The sequence below is a fragment of the Schistocerca nitens genome, chromosome 2 (assembly GCF_023898315.1).
Source record: "Schistocerca nitens isolate TAMUIC-IGC-003100 chromosome 2, iqSchNite1.1, whole genome shotgun sequence".
NCBI classification, from domain to species: domain Eukaryota; kingdom Metazoa; phylum Arthropoda; class Insecta; order Orthoptera; family Acrididae; genus Schistocerca; species Schistocerca nitens.
In genome coordinates this window covers 578,010,860-578,028,824 of record NC_064615.1, presented here as the reverse complement: position 1 = coordinate 578,028,824, position 17,965 = coordinate 578,010,860, and the positions used below count along the sequence as shown (strand labels likewise).

General features: G+C 39.1%; 1 protein-coding gene across 2 annotated transcripts in view; it reads left to right on the top strand.

Annotated features, from left to right (window-relative positions):
• Positions 1 to 17,965, top strand: part of LOC126236627 (uncharacterized) — a 122,876-nt gene that overhangs the window by 93,010 nt on the left and 11,901 nt on the right. For both annotated transcript variants that reach the window (XM_049946075.1, XM_049946074.1), the window contains 2 exons: positions 3,707 to 3,854; positions 4,251 to 4,463. In XM_049946075.1, coding sequence (XP_049802032.1) covers positions 3,707 to 3,854; positions 4,251 to 4,463 — 361 coding nt within the window. The remainder of the gene's footprint in view (positions 1 to 3,706; positions 3,855 to 4,250; positions 4,464 to 17,965) is intronic.

Sequence of the window (17,965 nt, the reverse complement as noted above, 5' to 3'; positions counted from 1 at the left end):
TCTGCTTGGGTTGTAATACTATTAGATAACTCTTCTAACTTTCTTAATATTTCTGATAAATTGCCTTCCATGTTTGGCTAGTAACCAACATACAGTATAGGCAACAACATATTCACTTAATAGCGTGTAAATAATGGTCTGTTTTGACACCAGTGCACAAAACCAGTGAAACGTATTTTTACAACACTTCACTGCAGATTTGTCATGTGTGGCTGCAGTGACATACCGATGAGCCACTGCATAGCCATTGTGTAGCCAGCTGACTGGCCACTGCACTGCAAAGCAATGCTGTGCTGTAGTCGTGCTAGCCAGCTGCTGGAGGGATGCTGTTGGATGTCACTGCTGTGGCTGTAGTCTCGAAATCACCACATGGAATTCTTCCATGTCATCAGTAAGATTCTTCTGCACTCTTGTAGCAAGGGTTACTTGAGCATGTGAATATCTTTTGCCGTTGAACCCGTTGCTATGGTCAACTAGCATCCACTGCCTAACTCTTTAAAAATATTTAATACTTCTTCAGATTTAGCACAAAATAAACATATTTCTTCTTCATCAGTCAAATCACTTCGGGCAACAACACTGTGTGTGCCTGCTTATATATTCTCGATTATTGACTTGGGTTTTTCTGGGCAACATCATATCTTCTTCTGTTGTTGTCATCAAAATTCTTGCCAAATTGCAAATGCTTTTTTCTTTTCGCACCACTAATTTTCACCCTGTCATGGTTGCCAGAATAGAGTATTAGTAAGGTAAATTGCTGAAGATGGGTTACTCCACCTATGATCTGTTATCTAGTTGCATGTGTGTCAATTTTACATTCCAAATAACGTTAAGTCATCGTTCTTGAAGTTAATGCTGTAGTCAACCTGCTATGCAGTGCCACTCAATCGTACCATGTGACTTCTACTTTGCAATTGGGGCAGTGCTGAAAGAGAGCTGTAGCCTATTTAAGCTACTGAAATGATGAAATCAGGTTTGCAACATTTTCACGGTACATTTACTTTAACAGTTGCAATTGTAGCTCACAATAGGTTGTAACGTGTGTGTAATGCTTTGACATTAGAGAGCGAATGACAGTGCTCATCGGAATTCTTCAGCTGTTCCATTGTTTTCATTCCTGCCAGCACCATTTTTCTGCTTGATTTCCACAGCACTGCCAAGCTGTGACCCCAAGCATAAGTGGACCTCCACAGCAGGTCGAGACACGCATTTGCCATCGTGCTTTGCCAGTATGCTAAGACAAGTTCCGACTGCATCTGTCAGCACGTGCATCAAACGAGGGTGTGCACAGTGGAAAGTTACACATTTACCAACTACCTAAACAATGTTTTCAGTTTTCGTGGACATCGTTGATCAGCCAAAGAGGACAAAAGTGGACCAATCTATTCCAAAGAAACCCATGTTACACCACACAATGTGTGCCACAATCTGCAGCTGGTTGCATCCTGATCCCACAGTGGCACTTCCCTTCAACAAGTAGAATGAGTCTTCTTCACAGAGTGCACAAGATGACCCTGCGTATCTCTTGCTGCCATTTCCATAAGAGGTATTCTGCATGCGTTAGATCTGCCAATGATTAACATACCCCAACTCCTTTTGCGCTTGTATCCCCCGACAAAAGACACAGCAGGATTCCCGTAGATGAAGAATGTTGCACAGGCTCTGTTTCAGTTTCTTTGGAAATTAGCATATAAAACAAAACTTGTTGGTTGTGGGTAGATATAGTACACTGAGTTCTCTCCACACTCTGCCTCTCCCATAAAAGGCCTTCATGCCTACTATACCTGCCACTGGCATGCCACTCACAGTCAAGCCAGTGATTGGCAATAGGTTTTGTATTTTCTGGTGAGGGGATATTACTTTATATTCTTTTGGTACAACTGATAGGTGTCTTTCTCTAGCACAACTAACACACCCATTCACAGCAACTTCAAGGCAGTGTGTCACACCATAACCTCTAAATTGTGCCAGGATAGTTTGAGGATCATTTGAAGTGTATTCTGTTCTGAAGCTTCGTAGAAGATTGAAACTGTGTGCCAGACTGGGAAGTGAACCCGAAACATTGGCTTCTGGGTTTGAGTCTTGGCCTGGTACACAGTTTTAATCTGCTAGGAAGTTTCTTGAAGCTGCTTTCATACCCACTTTTTCCCCTCTCCCCCCCCCTCCCTCCCCTCCCACACTAACGACCTTGCTGTCATGTGCCCTCAAACTGTTGTCATCATCCGCCCCCCCCCCCCCCCCTTCAAGTTACATTACTGCGAAGTATGTGCCCATCTGCCTGATTTTAGTTAAAGCAGTCACCACGAATTGTGTGTGTCGTTTTGAGTGGTCATAGTTAGAGATCAGGATGTCTCCCCACCACTTTCAGTGTCTCATTGAGTCCATGCCCTGAAGCATTGCTGCCACCATCTGGGTGAAACATAGTGCTACACATGATTGTGTGGGTGTATGAAATTCAGTTGCTTCCAAGTTACAAGGATCGTGCTGCACTGTCTCATCTTGTTGGTAATTACCTTCCTCCATATCGATGATGAATTGTTTTGGCATTAATATTATATAGTGATTGGTTGGGTAAAGTTCGTTAAGCACAACAGATTGTTATGCCACTGTGAGTTTATTATATTATTTGTTGAAAGTTATTGTTGAAACAAAGTAATAAAATAATGCCGTGAAATTCAAATAAAATATAAACTTTATAAATTCTTCAATCTTGGATGACACTGCCTATGTGCGAATAAATGTTCACTTTTCTTTTGACACATGATTGTAAACTTGAGTACACTATTTGGGTTTCTCAGACCTGAATCACACAAGAAGACTCCTCATTAATGACTGCCCCACTGGTGCACACTCGAAAACAAGCCAATGTAAAACTCATTTTTTAGCCCAGAGATGTCTAACCATGTGTTGTCTCACCTTACAGCAGTTGTATTTGTTCTCATATCAATTGAGATATAGCAATGGTAATGTCACAGAACATGTTATGAAAGTGCAATATCAGTATAAACCTATGTATGGTACACATAAATAGTTATTGAAATTCAGTGTTCCTTAGAAGCATTGAAATGTTGTTTTCCGTCTTGTGTACTTCATAGTACAGTAAAGAGCCATAGACTGAAACAATACAGCATGAAATGGCTTAGATGAAGATGCAAGCAGTTTGTGTGGCTTGTTTGTTTGTTTTGTAGTAACCTTGGAAATTTGATTGTCTGCAGCAGAAAGGTCATCTTCGCTCAGGAAACATAAACTGGTCTCGTTTTTTTCTGAAGTTGCCGTTAATTTTGTTAAATAAAGCAATTCTTTCACATTAAATACTACAGAAAAAAAAGTAAATTAATGTGAAAATCTCATTCTGTAAATTAATGTTGATATATTGACATTGTTAAATAGGTATTATCTGACACACAGGAATTTCACCTGATTGCTGTAACATTTCTTCAAGTACTCTGTGAATATGTAAGGGGATGGAGAGGTAGCTCAGATATCTGAAGAGATAAAATTGTATATCTTTTTTGTTTAATACTTCAAAGAAGCAAACAAAAAAATGAAAGAAGGTTAATGAGACAGAAATTTTTGAACATTTTAAATTGCAATGTGTTCTATTTTTATTTCGTATTAGCCCTGTAAATTTTGCATGTTAGTTGTAAACTTGTTGTTTCTGAAACTTTGAACATACCCTACAACAAGAAACTACTGTTTTTTGCAGGCAGTTGCGGAAAGAAGCGTACAACACTTTCACACTGTGGTTGAAAGTATCAAAGGCTGGAAGTTGTGTAGAAATATCTTCACCTGATGAGCTCATTGGCTTACTGTTGGGCGATGTGAAAATAAGTCATACTGCAGTAACTCTTTCGGTACATCCCTCACTTATTATGTAAATAACAGTCGTCTAAATTATCTTATAGGGGATATCTTAATTCCTTTGTAAGCAGTTAGTTGCCAGTTTTGCATACACAAATAGTTCAGTAAAATTTTGTTTGGGCTTGTGTATTATCCCAATGTGTGTGTGTGTGTGTGTGTGTGTGTGTGTGTGTGTGTGTGCACTCGCACTTGTTTTTATGATAAAACATAAGTTATACTGTAATTTTTGTAGTGTATTTTTGGTTGGTGTATAATCTGATTAGTATTGATTCATTCATCTATTAAATGTAAAGAAAATCAGAGTTTACTTGGTGGTATACTGAAACCATTGTGTATGTTTATGATACATTATTCTGTATGGCTCAAAAATATTTTCCACAATATTACAGGCAGCAAAGGCCAGAGGTCGTCATCTAACTAAACAACAACGTAAACAGTTGAAGTTAGGTCAAGAAAGTTCCGCTTCATCATCAGAGTCTTCTTGGTCACGTACAAAGCTATATGATGAAACTGCCAATCATGGCACATGTGCTGCAGCATTGAGAACGCTGCAATGGATTGTGCAGAGTGCTGGACCATTTCTTAAACCAACATTGCATAAGGTGAGTGGTTTCCTACATCTGTAGTGAAATGTCAAATTCAAAAACATCTTGAACATATAAAGAAAGTGTCTACAAAGGCAACTCATCATCTTTTGTTCTTTTTGTGTGTACTTTTTAAGAAACCTAGTTTTTATTTGTTATTGTAGCCAGATTAACGAACATTACTACTTCTCACCTAAAGCACACTCCGGCAGCCAGTTAGCATTCAGGTGCTTCCAACTTTGAAAACCATTTTCAGTGCATACGCCACACATGATTGTAGAAACTTGTTTAATTAATCATTTTCCATAATTTTGTTGCAATTGTTTTTAGTGCTCATGGTTCTTCGTATGTTTTATCCTGTCATTGTAACTTACTCTTCTGCTTCCAAAAATCCATTTTGTATCAAAAGTAAAATTCATTGGAGAAAACTATAAACTTTGCTAATTTCAGTCCAGAAACGATAGGAGGACAGTGCATTCAATTGAATTATATTTGATTTACTATTCTGAGATGTAATGACTTATCCTCACACCAGGTAATTCCCTCTCAGCCTGGGAGCTGAATAACAACAAAATTAGAATATGGTTCCTAATATTGGAAGCTGTGCAACTAGTAGACACAAACTCTGAACAGAGACTGTTAAGATCACAATTTTAGCAATGTTTGAATGGGAGGTACTTCAGCAAGCATCTCTGCCCAATGAGTAGACCTTTGAATCATATCCACTGATTTCAGAGAAAAAAAATTACATTAAATTAAACTGCATCTTCTATCCCCTTTAAAGTTGGCATGACTTTACAGCGTGGTGTAAAAGATAACAACTTCATGGAAGAGAATTAATCTAATCCATTGCATTGTATAAGAATATGAACATATACTGTCATGAGCATGTGACATGTTTGCTGCACACAGCATTCAAAATAAACTTGGAATGCATGCAGATTGCTGGTGCTCAAAAAGGTGGTCATTATGGAATTCAGATTAGGCCTAATCTTATTCGTTCATTGACATATTGTGTTACGTAAATCCAATTGTGTGGAACAAGTCATGTTATACGTTAACAGGCAGAAGCAGCCACTGAAAGCTACTTCTGTAAAGTTTACTAACAAAGAATTTTGAGTAGTGCTAATGTACTCACACTGATCATTTGGGGATTAATTCTACATTACTTTGTGTATGAATACAGATATTAGGAGCAGTATGACACAGATAGACCAACAAAAAATTGAAACTCAAATCCTTGAATTATGTGGATGATGATGGGAAAGGATGACCAATCAGAAGGGAAGCAGTAAAGAGTGTAATAGCTGCAAAGAGAAATGGGAAAGCAGTAGGTACAGATTGGGCTGGGCAAACAGTACTAGTGTCCAGACACGATCAGAATTTCCTCATATGTCGCTGAGCTTGATACAATTATTGGGCTCTCCTCAGACACTCAGGTGACATATGACTCGATATTGTGTAAGTGCTAACAATACAACAAGCTATTTCTTTGCTCACAATTTGAAAATTTCGTTGGAGGAAATAACTTTAAATTCTGCCATTGATTCAGTTCATATTTGAAAAAACTTGCAGAAGAGTTCTTGTATGTTATGTTTCCAGTGCTGAGCCTTTATTTGCATTATGTGGCAGTACTCATTTTAATGTAGCAATTTACAAAGTATTTATGGTACATACAATATTAGCATGCATTTTATGGAAAATTGAAGTTGCCATTCCAGTTGCATTGTATTTCACATTCTGTTAAGACTATTACCTCTCACGGAAATTTCATAATGTAATGTACTTGGATAGATAAAAAATCTACCCACCTTGTGACGGCAAGAGAAATTTGCTAGCTTTCGGAACAATGGTTCCTCCTGGGAGAAGGGTTGAAAGTGAAGAAAGAGTTGTGAAGGACAATGATTTGTGAGTTTTGAGGAAATGGGGAGGGTTCAGAAAAGTCTTCCAGAACCTGGGGCAGGGGAAACATACCAGACAAGATGAAAAGAAAAGACTGATTCTTGTGGACTGCATTGGATGAGATTTGAATACCTGAGAGCTTAAAGGTGGAAGATAAGGTAATGCTCAAGATGAAGGTTACTAACAAAATATTTTACACTAGTTAGTAAGAGTGGAAAGCTAAGTGCTTTGTATGTGGTAGAGGTGGGATCAGGGAAAAATAGACTGGCTGGAAAATAAAATCTTTTAAAACTAGAAGAGAGTGAAGAAAGGAATAGTTACTGAGGAGAAATGCTGATCCCAAAGAAATTAATGTAAATTAAGACCAGGTGAGGTAACATTACTGTTTTCTCACTTGTGGCACTAAAAGTAGCCCCATTTAATAAGAAAGCATATTTTCATACTGAGGAATGAAATTATTTGATTCAGTTTAGCCTTTGGTCCTCATCATTTGAGTGTATTTTCTTCAGATGACAGATGTCAGGTGTATAAAATTCATGGACTTTGGACTACTTTGCCTAATTTCATGAAAAAATACTGAAGTGCACAATATGTGATACGGTATTACATAGTCAAAACACAAATGCAACAGCAGTTGTAACAATATTATGAAAAGGAAAGTTGCCACACACTATACAGCGGAAATGCTGAGTCGCTGATAGGCACAACAAAAAGACTGTCACAAGGCCTTCATCAACAATAGAAAACAATCACACACGCGCGCGTGTGCGCGTGCGCGCACACGCACACACACACACACACACACACATACACACACACACACTCACAACTCGCTCACACGACTGTTTTGACGAAGGCCTTACTGGCCGAAAGCTTTATTTGTGACAGTCTTTTTGTTGTGCCTATCTATGACTCAGCATCTCTGCTATATGGCAAGTGGCAACTTCCCTTTTCATAATATTTTTACATTGCATCCTGGATTTTCCATTGTTTGATTTTTGCCTGACAGCAGTTATAAAATAATAAAATATTAAATGCTGTCACTTCATGAAAGGCGAAGAAAATCAGCGAGAGGCACCATTGCCAAATGTTATGTACAAATAGGCAGGTACTGTACATTGTTGATGTATTTATTCCATCTGTTATAATAGATAGCTAGCATTATGAATATGGCATAATGAGCATTTTTTAGTTTTTAAAATAAATTTCAGAAAGAATATTATTGAAAATATGCTCTTCTTTACTCATTTAGCCATCACCTGTTGTAGGCACTGCTCCCAGACAGATTGAATTTGACAGTATGATTGTTAGGCTAGTGAGTAAAGATTATCAGCCTTCATCAGTAGTAGATAATATCAGTTTGAAAAAGTTAGCGAAGATGTTCGATCCACAGTAGAGTATTCTAACTAGGAAAAGGCTCTGTCAGATGATGGAAGAAGCATACAAGTGCAGTGTAAATGATGTCAAGGTCACGCTATCTGCTGCTCAATATGTATCATTAATCACAGACAAAGAGACATATCTTCAAGCACTGAATCATATTCAGCTGTGACTTGGCATTCTGTAGAAGATATGTGGGCCTAACAAAGTCTGTCATTGAAAACTGTGTTTTTGTGGAGGCTCATACATCCTCCTAGCACTTTTAGCAACTCTAAATGAATGCAATCTGTAAAAAATGGTAAGATGACAAATATAATAATGACAGCGCTAGAAACATGAAAGCTACTGTCAGTAACATCACAGGAATTGAGCATTTACCGTGTTTTGCCCATACCATCCAGCTCTTGATAAAGCATGCTGTATCTGTTGTTCATGAAATACAAAAAGTGCCATAGTATTGTTGGCTTTTTTTCTAATAGATTATCTGGCAAACCAGAAACTGGAGACTTGACAGCAGCAGTTAGAGAAAGAATGTCTTTGATTGATTCAAGAAATGGAAACACATTGGAATAGCACCTTTGCAATGCTTACCTGATTACATGAAGAAAGAGAGTGAGCCGCTGCTACTTTAGCTTGTTTCCTGGATGCCCCAGCGTTGTTGAATGCTTCAGAGTGGGAGATAGTGCCACATGCGCTTTCTGTGTTGTCACTTTCTGAATCACTGACATTTGAAATGTCATTGAAGAGTCACATTTCCATATCCAAAGTAATTCCAGTGATTAAAGCACAGCACATTGTCTTTAGTCTTCACGACAGTCCTTGTGACCCTGCTGAAAAGTTGCAGCATAATCTTTTTCAGTAGGTCCAAGTAATTTTGCTTTAGTGTAAAATATAAAACAGATGGTACTGGTGACATTACTAGCCCCACACTAAATAAGTGATGGTTCAGAATCAAAAAAAAAAAAAAAAAAGCAGATAGCTGCCTTTGAAATCTCACAGCCCTACGAAATTCCATAGTGAGAGAGGAACAGATTTCTTAAGGTGACGTATCATTTTTGCCGTCAGAACATGGTCAGCATTCTTCTAAAAGTGCAACATCATTGCCGGGTGGGGTAGCCGTGCAGTCTAGGGCACCTTGCCACGGCTCGTGCGGCTACCCCCGTCGGAGGTTTGAGTCCTCCCTTGGGCATGGGTGTGTGTGGTGTCATTAGCGTAAGTTAGTTTAAGTTAGATTAAGTAGTGTGTAAGCCTAGGGACCAATGACCTTAGGAGTTTTATCTCATAGGAACTTAACACAAATTTCCAAATTGCAACATCATTAGGGATTGCCTTTGACTGTAAAGTCCAGCAGCATAACGATCAATGTACAGCAACTTCAGTTGCACTCATTGAGTGCCAGAGACATAAGGGGGAGGTCCTCATACATCATACTGCAGATCCTTTATTAATTTTCAGAATGATGGAAGTAGATATCTGAATATATCCCTGTTAATAAAAAAATAAAAATAAAAAAAAAACTTAACTATGGTTATTTCGTGCCAGCTGAAAGAATATTTTAGAAGACAGAACTCATATTAAAAAACCAGCTGAACAGTTTATCTGGAAGTATGATCAACTAGATTGTTTTGTTGAATCCTAATGATATCTAAGACCTGTGTCTCATGTACAATTTTTCAATGTCTTTTTCATCATACCATGGTTGAGAAGTAAGAGTTGTGTGTAAAAACATACATGTTGTATGTCTGTGACATTGTAAATGCTTTTTATGAAAAGAACATACCATAGATATTTTTGTGGTGTTATGTTCCCTTTTCAACTGCGGAGCTTGTAATAGTATGCAAACGCACTTCGTGTGAGGGACAAAGTTTTTATTTTCAATCACCATGGTTGTAATTCTGACCACTGAGTCATTTTCAGGTGAACAATTTCTTTCTTAAATTCTTGCCAAAAAATTTAAACATTATTCCATCACCTTTTGGAGGTGTCTCTGCGATATTATTAATTCTTGTTCTGATATTTTGGCATACTGCCATTCTAAAGATTACTACGTAGCAAGATTTTTAAATCACCTTACACAACACTGTGAAGTAAACACGCATGTGTCAGAGAAAATACTGTTGCTAAACTTAAACATTGATTAGCATAAGAACAGAGGACATTAGTATTAAAAATGGCATATTTTATTTAAAACTGTGTAAGCCTGACATCTCTCATATCATGGACAAACAAAAATACTGCAACTGCAGTCTGTTCAGAATTACTTCTGGATTGACAGCTACGAAGGAAGTAGTGGGGGTGAGGTTTGCGAGGAAGGCACACCACGCATTCAGCCAATTCCATGAGATCTTTAGCAAGCAATTGTGTTTGCCTGACCTTTAGCTCCACCACTACAACACTTGTCATTTAGACTATGCTGCAGTTTCAAAAAACTTCTTAACCTGTGCGATTATTTGGTGTGCACTGCGATTCAATTTTTTTCCCAGTTGTAGGGTTAATATTTTATCTTTTCTGTTTAAAAATATATAATCAGGAAAAATGTATATGGGAGAAACAATTTTTCTAATGGTTTAAATGTCACACTGTTGCAGTTAAAACTGCCTGCTGCAAAGAAAACAAAATTACACTTTTTGCACCAGAGCATTTTCTTTCTCTCAGTCAGTTTTAACTGAAAAGTTGTACATTGTTGTTTAAAAAATATGTAGTCTATATACATCTGAATGTTTAATAGAGTATCGTTTAAAATTTGAAGAGATTATTGCTAATAGTGTTTCACTGTACATATTTGTCAATACATTTATTACAGCGACATGTAAAAATTTGAAGTAATTAGGTCATGTAATTTTGAATTTTCAGTAACAGTTTTATCCTGTATATATTGTTGTTATGGTCTTCAGTCCAGAGACTGGTTTGATGCGGCTCTCCATGCTACTCTATCCTGTGCAAGGTTCTTCATCTCCCAGTACCCACTGCAACTTACAACCTTCTGAATCTGTTTAGTGTATTCATCTCTTGGTCTCCCTCTATGATTTTTACACTCCACGCTGCCCTCCAATACTAAATTGGTGATCCCTTAATGTCTCAGAATATGCCCTACCAACTGATCCCTTCTTCTAGTCAAGTTGTGCCACAAATTTCTCTTTTCTCCAATTCTGTTCAGTTCCTCCTGATCAGTTATGTGATCTACCCACCTAATCTTCAGCATTCTTCTGTAGCAACACATTTCGAAAGCTTCTATTCTCTTCTTGTCTAAACTATTTATCATCCACGTTTCACTTCCATACATGGCTACACTCCATACAAATACTTACATAGACAACTTTCTGCCAGTTAAATCTATAATCGATGTTAACAAATTTCTCTGCTTCAGAAACACTTTTCCTTGCCATTGCCAGTCTACATTTTATATCCTCTCTACTTCGACCGTCATCAGTTATTTTGCTCCACAAATAACAAAACTCATTTACTACTTTAAGTGTCTCATTTCCTAATCTAATCCCCCCGTGGCACCCGATTTAATTCGACTACATTCCATTATCCTCATTTTACTTTTGTTGATGTTCATCTTATATCCCCCTTTCAAGACACTGCCCATTCCGTTCAGCTGCTCTTCCAGGTCCTTTGCTGTCTGTGACAGAATTACAATGTCATCGGCGAACCTCAAACTTTTTATTTCTTCTTCATTGATTTTAATTCCTACTCTGAATTTTTCTTTTGTTTAATTTACTGCTTGCTCAATATAAAGAGTGAATAACATCAGGGATAGGCTACAACCCTGTCTCACTCCCTTCCCAACCACTGCTTCCCTTTCATGCCCCTCGACTCTTATAACTGCTATCTGGTTACTGTAAAAATTGAGAATAGCCTTTTGCTCCCGGTATTTTACCCCTGCCACCTTCAGAATTTGAAAGAGAATATTCCAGTCAGTATTGTCAAAAGCTTTCTCTAAGTCTACAAATGCTAGAAACGTAGGTTTGCCTTTCCTTAATCTATTTTCTAAGATAAGTCGTAGGGTCAGTATTGCCTCACGTGTTCCAACATTTCTACAGAATCCAAACGGATCTTCCCCGCGGTTGGCGTCTACCAGTTTTTCCATTCGTCTGTAAAGAATTCGTGTTAGTATTTTGCAGCCGTGGCTTATTAAACTGATAGTTGGTAATTTTCACATTTTTCAACACCTGCTTTCTTTGGGATTGGAATTATTATATTCTTCTTGAATTCTGAGGGTATTTCGCCTGTCACATTCATCTTGCTCACTAGATGGTAGAGTTTTGTTAGGCGTAGCTCTCCCAAGGCTGTCAGTAGTTCTAATGGAATGTTGTCTACTCCCGGGGCCTTGTTTCAACTTAGGTCTTTCAGTGTTCTGTCAAACTCTTCATGCAGTATCATATCTACTACTTCATTTTCATCCTCTTCCATTTCTATGATATTGTCCTCAAAAACATCGCCCTTGTATGGACCGTCTATATACTCCTTCCACCTTTCTGCTTTCCCTTCTTTGCTTATAACTGGGTTTCAATTTAAGCTCTTGATATTCAAGCAAGTGATTCTTTTTTCTCCAAAGGTCTCATTAATTTTCCTGTAGGCACAATCTATCTCTCCATTCATCAATTAAATTCAATATCTCTTCTGTTACCAAGGATTTCTATTAGCCCCTGTCTTTTTACCCACTTGTTCCTCTGCTACCTTCACTATTTCGTCTCTCAAAGCTACTCATTCTTCTTCTACTGTATTTCTTTCCCCCATTCTTGTCAATCATTCCCTAATGCTCTCTCTGAAACTCTCTACAACCTCTGGTTCTTTCAGTTTATCCAGGTCCCATGTCCTCAAATTCCCACCTTTTTGCAGTTTCTTCAGTTTTAATCTACAGTTCATAGTCAATAGATTGTGATCAGAGTCCACATCTGCCCCTGGAAATGTCTTACAATTTAAAACCTGGTTCCTGAATCTCTGTCTTACTGTCATAATCTATCTGAGACCTTCCTATATCTTCAGGCTTCTTCCATGTGTGCAACTTTCTTTTATGATTCTTGAACCAAGTGTTAGCTATGATTAATTCTACCAGGCGGGGTCCTCTTTCATTCCTTACCTCCATTTCATATTCACGTACTACGTTTCCTTCTCTTGCTTTTTCCTACTATCAATTTCCATTCACCCATGACTATTAAATTTGCGTCTCCATTCACTATCTGAATACTTTCTTTTATCTCATCATACATTTCATCAATCTCTTCATCATCTCTTCCCCCATGAACCATGGACCTTGCCGTTGGTGGGGAGGCTTGCGTGTCTCAGCGATACAGATGTCCGTACCGTAGGTGCAACCACAACGGAGGGGTATCTGTTGAGAGGCCAGACAAACATGTGGTTCCTGAAGAGGGGCAGCAGCCTTTTCAGTAGTTGCAGGGGCAACAGTCTGGATGATTGACTGATCTGGCCTTGTAACATTAACCAAAACGGCCTTGCTGTGCTGGTACTGCGAACGGCTGAAAGCAAGGGGAAACTACAGCCGTAATTTTTCCCGAGGACATGCAACTTTACTGTATGATTAAATGGGTAAAATATTCCGGAGGTAAAATAGTCCCCCATTCGGATCTCCGGGCGGGGACTACTCAAGAGGACGTCATTATCAGGAGAAAGAAAACTGGCATTCTACGGATCGGAGCGTGGAATGTCAGATCCCTTAATCGGGCAGGTAGGTTAGAAAATTTAAAAAGGGAAATGGATAGGTTAAAGTTAGATATAGTGGGAATTAGTGAAGTTCGGTGGCAGGAGGAACAAGACTTTTGGTCAGGTGATTACAGGGTTATAAATACAAATCAAATAGGGGTAATGCAGGAGTAGGTTTAATAATGAATAAAAAAATAGGAGTGCGGGTTAGCTACTACAAACAGCATAGTGAACGCATTATTGTGGTCAAGATAGACACAAAGCCCATGCCTACTACAGTAGTACAAGTTTATATGCCAACTAGCTCTGCAGATGATGAAGAAATTGATGAAATGTATGACGAGATAAAAGAAATTATTCAGGTAGTGAAGGGAGACGAAACTTTAATAGTCATGGGTGACTGGAATTCGTCAGTAGGAAAAGGGAGAGAAGGAAACATAGTAGGTGAATATGGATTGGGGGGAAGAAATGAAAGAGGAAGCCGCCTTGTAGAATTTTGCACAGAGCATAACTTAATCATAGCTAACACTTGGTTCAAGAATCATAAAAGAAGGTTGTATACCTGGAAGAATCCTGGAGATACTAAAAGGTATCAGATAGATTATATAATGGTAAGACAGAGATTTAGGAACCAGGTTTTAAATTGTAAGACATTTCCAGGGACAGCTGTGGATTCTGACCACAATCTATTGGTTATGAACTGCAGATTGAAACTGAAGAAACTGCAAAAAGGTGGGAATTTAAGGAGATGGGACCTGGATAAACTGAAAGAACCCGAGGTTGTACAGAGTTTCAGGGAGAGCATAAGGGAACAATTGACAGGAATGGGGGAAAGAAATACTGTAGAAGAAGAATGGGTAGCTCTGAGGGATGAAGTAGTGAAGGCAGCAGACGATCAAGTAGGTAAAAAGACGAGGGCTAATAGAAATCCTTGGGTAACAGAAGAAATATTGAATTTAATTGATGAAAGGAGAAAATATAAAAATGCAGTAAATGAAGCAGGCAAAAAGGAATACAAACGTCTCAAAAATGAGATCGACAGGAAGTGCAAAATGGCTAAGCAGGGATGGCTAGAGGAGAAATGTAAGGATGTAGAGGCTTGTCTCACTAGGGGTAAGATAGATACTGCCTACAGGAAAATTAAAGAGACCTTTGGAGAGAAGAGAACCACTTGTATGAATATCAAGAGCTCAGATGGCAACCCAGTTCTAAGCAAAGAAGGGAAGGCAGAAAGGTGGAAGGAGTATATAGAGAGTTTATACAAGAGCGATGTACTTGAGGACAATATTATGGAAATGGAAGAGGATGTAGATGAAGATGAAATGGGAGATAAGATACTGCGTGAAGAGTTTGACAGAGCACTGAAAGACCTGAGTCGAAACAAGGCCCCGGGAGTAGACAACATTCCATTAGAACTACTGATGGCCTTGGGAGAGCCAGTCATGAAAAAACTCTACCATCTGCTGAGCAAGATGTATGAGACAGGCGAAATACCCACAGACTTCAAGAAGAATATAATAATTCCAATCCCAAAGAAAGCAGGTGTTGACAGATGTGAAAATTACCGAACTATCAGTTTAATAAGTCACAGCTGCAAAATACTAACGTGAATTCTTTACAGACAAATGGAAAAACTGGTAGATGCCAACCGCGGGGAAGATCTGTTTGGATTCCGTAGAAATGTTGGAACACGTGAGGCAATACTGACCCTACGACTTATCTGCGAAAATAGATTAAGGAAAGGCAAACCTACGTTTCTAGCATTTGTAGACTTAGAGAAAGCTTTTGACAATACTGACTGGAATATTCTCTTTCAAATTCTGAAGGTGGCAGGGGTAAAATACAAGGAGCGAAAGGCTATTTACAATTTGTACAGAAACCAGATGGCAGTTATAAGAGTCGAGGGGCATGAAAGGGAAGCAGTGGTTGGGAAAGGAGTGAGACAGGGTAGTAGCCTCTCCCCGATGTTATTCAATCTGTATATTGAGCAAGCAGGAAAGGAAACAAAAGAAAAATTCGGAGTAGGTATTAAATTTCATGGAGAAGAAGTAAAAACTTTGAGGTTCGCCGATGACATTGTAATTGTGTCAGAGACAGCAAAGGACTTGGAAGAGCAGTTGAACAGAATGGACAGTGTCTTGAAAGGAGGATATAAGATGAACATCAACAAAAGCAAAACGAGGATAATGGAATGTAGTCAAATTAAATTGGGTGATGCTGAGGGGATTAGATTAGGAAATGAGACACTTAAAGTAGTAAAGGTGTTTTGCTATTTAGGGAGCAAAATAACTGATGATGGTTGAAGTAGAGAGGATATAAAATGTAGACTGGCAATGGCAAGGAAATCGTTTCTGAAGAAGAGAAATGTGTTAACATCTAGTATAGATTTAAGTGTCAGGAAGTCGTTTCTGAAAGTATTTGTATGGAGTGTAGCCATATATGGAAGTGAAACATGGACGATAACCAGTTTGGACAAGAAGAGAATAGAAGCTTTCGAAATGTGGTGCTACAGAAGAATGCTGAAGATAAGGTGGGTAGATCACGTAACTAATGAGGAGGTATTGAATAGGATTGGGGAGAAGAGAAGTTTGTGGCACAACTTGACTAGAAGAAGGGATCGGTTGGTAGGACATGTTTTGAGGCATCAAGGGATCACAAATTTAGCATTGGAGGGCAGCGTGGAGGGTAAAAATCGTAGAGGGAGACCAAGAGATGAATACACTAAGCAGATTCAGAAGGATGTAGGTTGCAGTAGGTTCTGGGAGATGAAGAAGCTTGCACAGGATAGAGTAGCATGGAGAGCTGCATCAAACCAGTCTCAGGACTGAAGACCACAACAAGAACAACAACTTCATCATCTGCCGAGCTAGTTGGCATATAAACTTGTACTACTGTGGTGGGTGTGGCCTTCGTGTCTATCTTTGCCACAATAATGCGTTCACTATGCTGTTTGTAGTAGCTTAACCGCATTATTGTTTTCCTATTCAGCTACTCCTGTATTACCCGTATTTGATTTTGTATTTATAACCTGGGATACACCTGACCAGAAGTCTTGTTCCTCCTGCCACCGAACTTCACTAATTCTCACTATATCTAACTTTAACCTATCCATTTTCCTTTTAAAATTTTCTAACCTACATGCCTGATTAAGGGATCTGACATTCCATGCTCCGATCCGTAGAATGCCAGTTTTCTTTCTCCTGATAACAACGTCCTCCTGAGTAGTCCCCGCCCGGAGATCCGAATGGTGTACTATTTTACCTCCGGAATTTTTTGCCGAAGAGGATGCCATGATCATTTGACCGTACGGTAAAGCTGCATGCCCTCGAGAAAAATTACAGCTGCAGTTTCCCCTTGCTTTCAGCCGTTAGCAGTACCAGCACAGCAAGGCCGTTTTGGTTGGTGTTACAAGGCCAGATCAGTCAATCATCCAGACTGTTGCCCCTGCAACTACTAAGGCTGCTGCCCCTCTTCAGGAACCACACGATTGTCTGGCCTCAACAGATACCCCTCCGTTGTGGTTGCACCTACAGTACAGCTATCTATTGCTGAGGCACACAAGCCTCCCCACCAACAGCAAGGTCCATGGTTCATGGTGTGTGTGTGCGGGGGTGGAGGGGGGGGGGGGTGCATTAATTGGTATAGCACTTAGCAGCCCCATCAGTCAAACAAATCAGTAACAGCTTGCACAGTACATGCTTGATCATTGTCATGCAAAATGATGGTCAGGTCCTACAGAAAGTGTCATCACTTCTGTCTCTATGCTGTTCATTTTTGGAGCACAACCTACGACCAGCTTAGAGACAGAAGTGATGAAACTTTCTACAGGATCTGATCATCATTTTGCAGGACAATGCTCAAGCACGTACATTGCAAGCTGTTACTGAGTTGGTCGGCCGTTGTGGCCGAGCGGTTCTAGGCGCTACAGTCTGGAACCGCGCGACCACTACGGTCACAGGTTCGAATCCTGCCTTGGGTGTGGATGTGTGTGATGTCCTTAGGTTAGTTAGGTTTAAGTAGTTCTAAGTTCTAGGGGACTGATGACCTGAGAAGTTAAGTCCCATAGTGCTCAGAGCCATTTGAACCATTTTTTTGTTACTGAGTTGTTTGGCTGATGGGGCTGCTAAGTGCTATACCACCTACTGCACTCCCCTGACTTAAGCCTTCGTGAGTTCAACTCTATTTCTAAACTGAAGGAAATACTTCACAGCATTCACTTCAGAACTGCTACAAATTTGTCGGGCAGTAGACTGCACCGCTCGAACTGTCAACACAACTGGCACTGCTAAGAGTATCCTACAACTTCCATAAGATTGCAAGCAGGTTATACACAATGCTGGTGACTACTTTGACGGTCAGTAAAACTTTGAAACACGTATCTATTTTGTACGAACTGTAAATAAATATTTGCCACTATTAAAGTCCCAATCCTCTTATTTTTAAAAATAGGTACATAAAAACAAATATTCACATGCAACACTGTGTAAAAGTTTCACAGGAATTAACTAACAACTCTTAGCATTTTGTGAACACAAACATATGCAGCCAGAATTTTTATATGCAAAGATTGC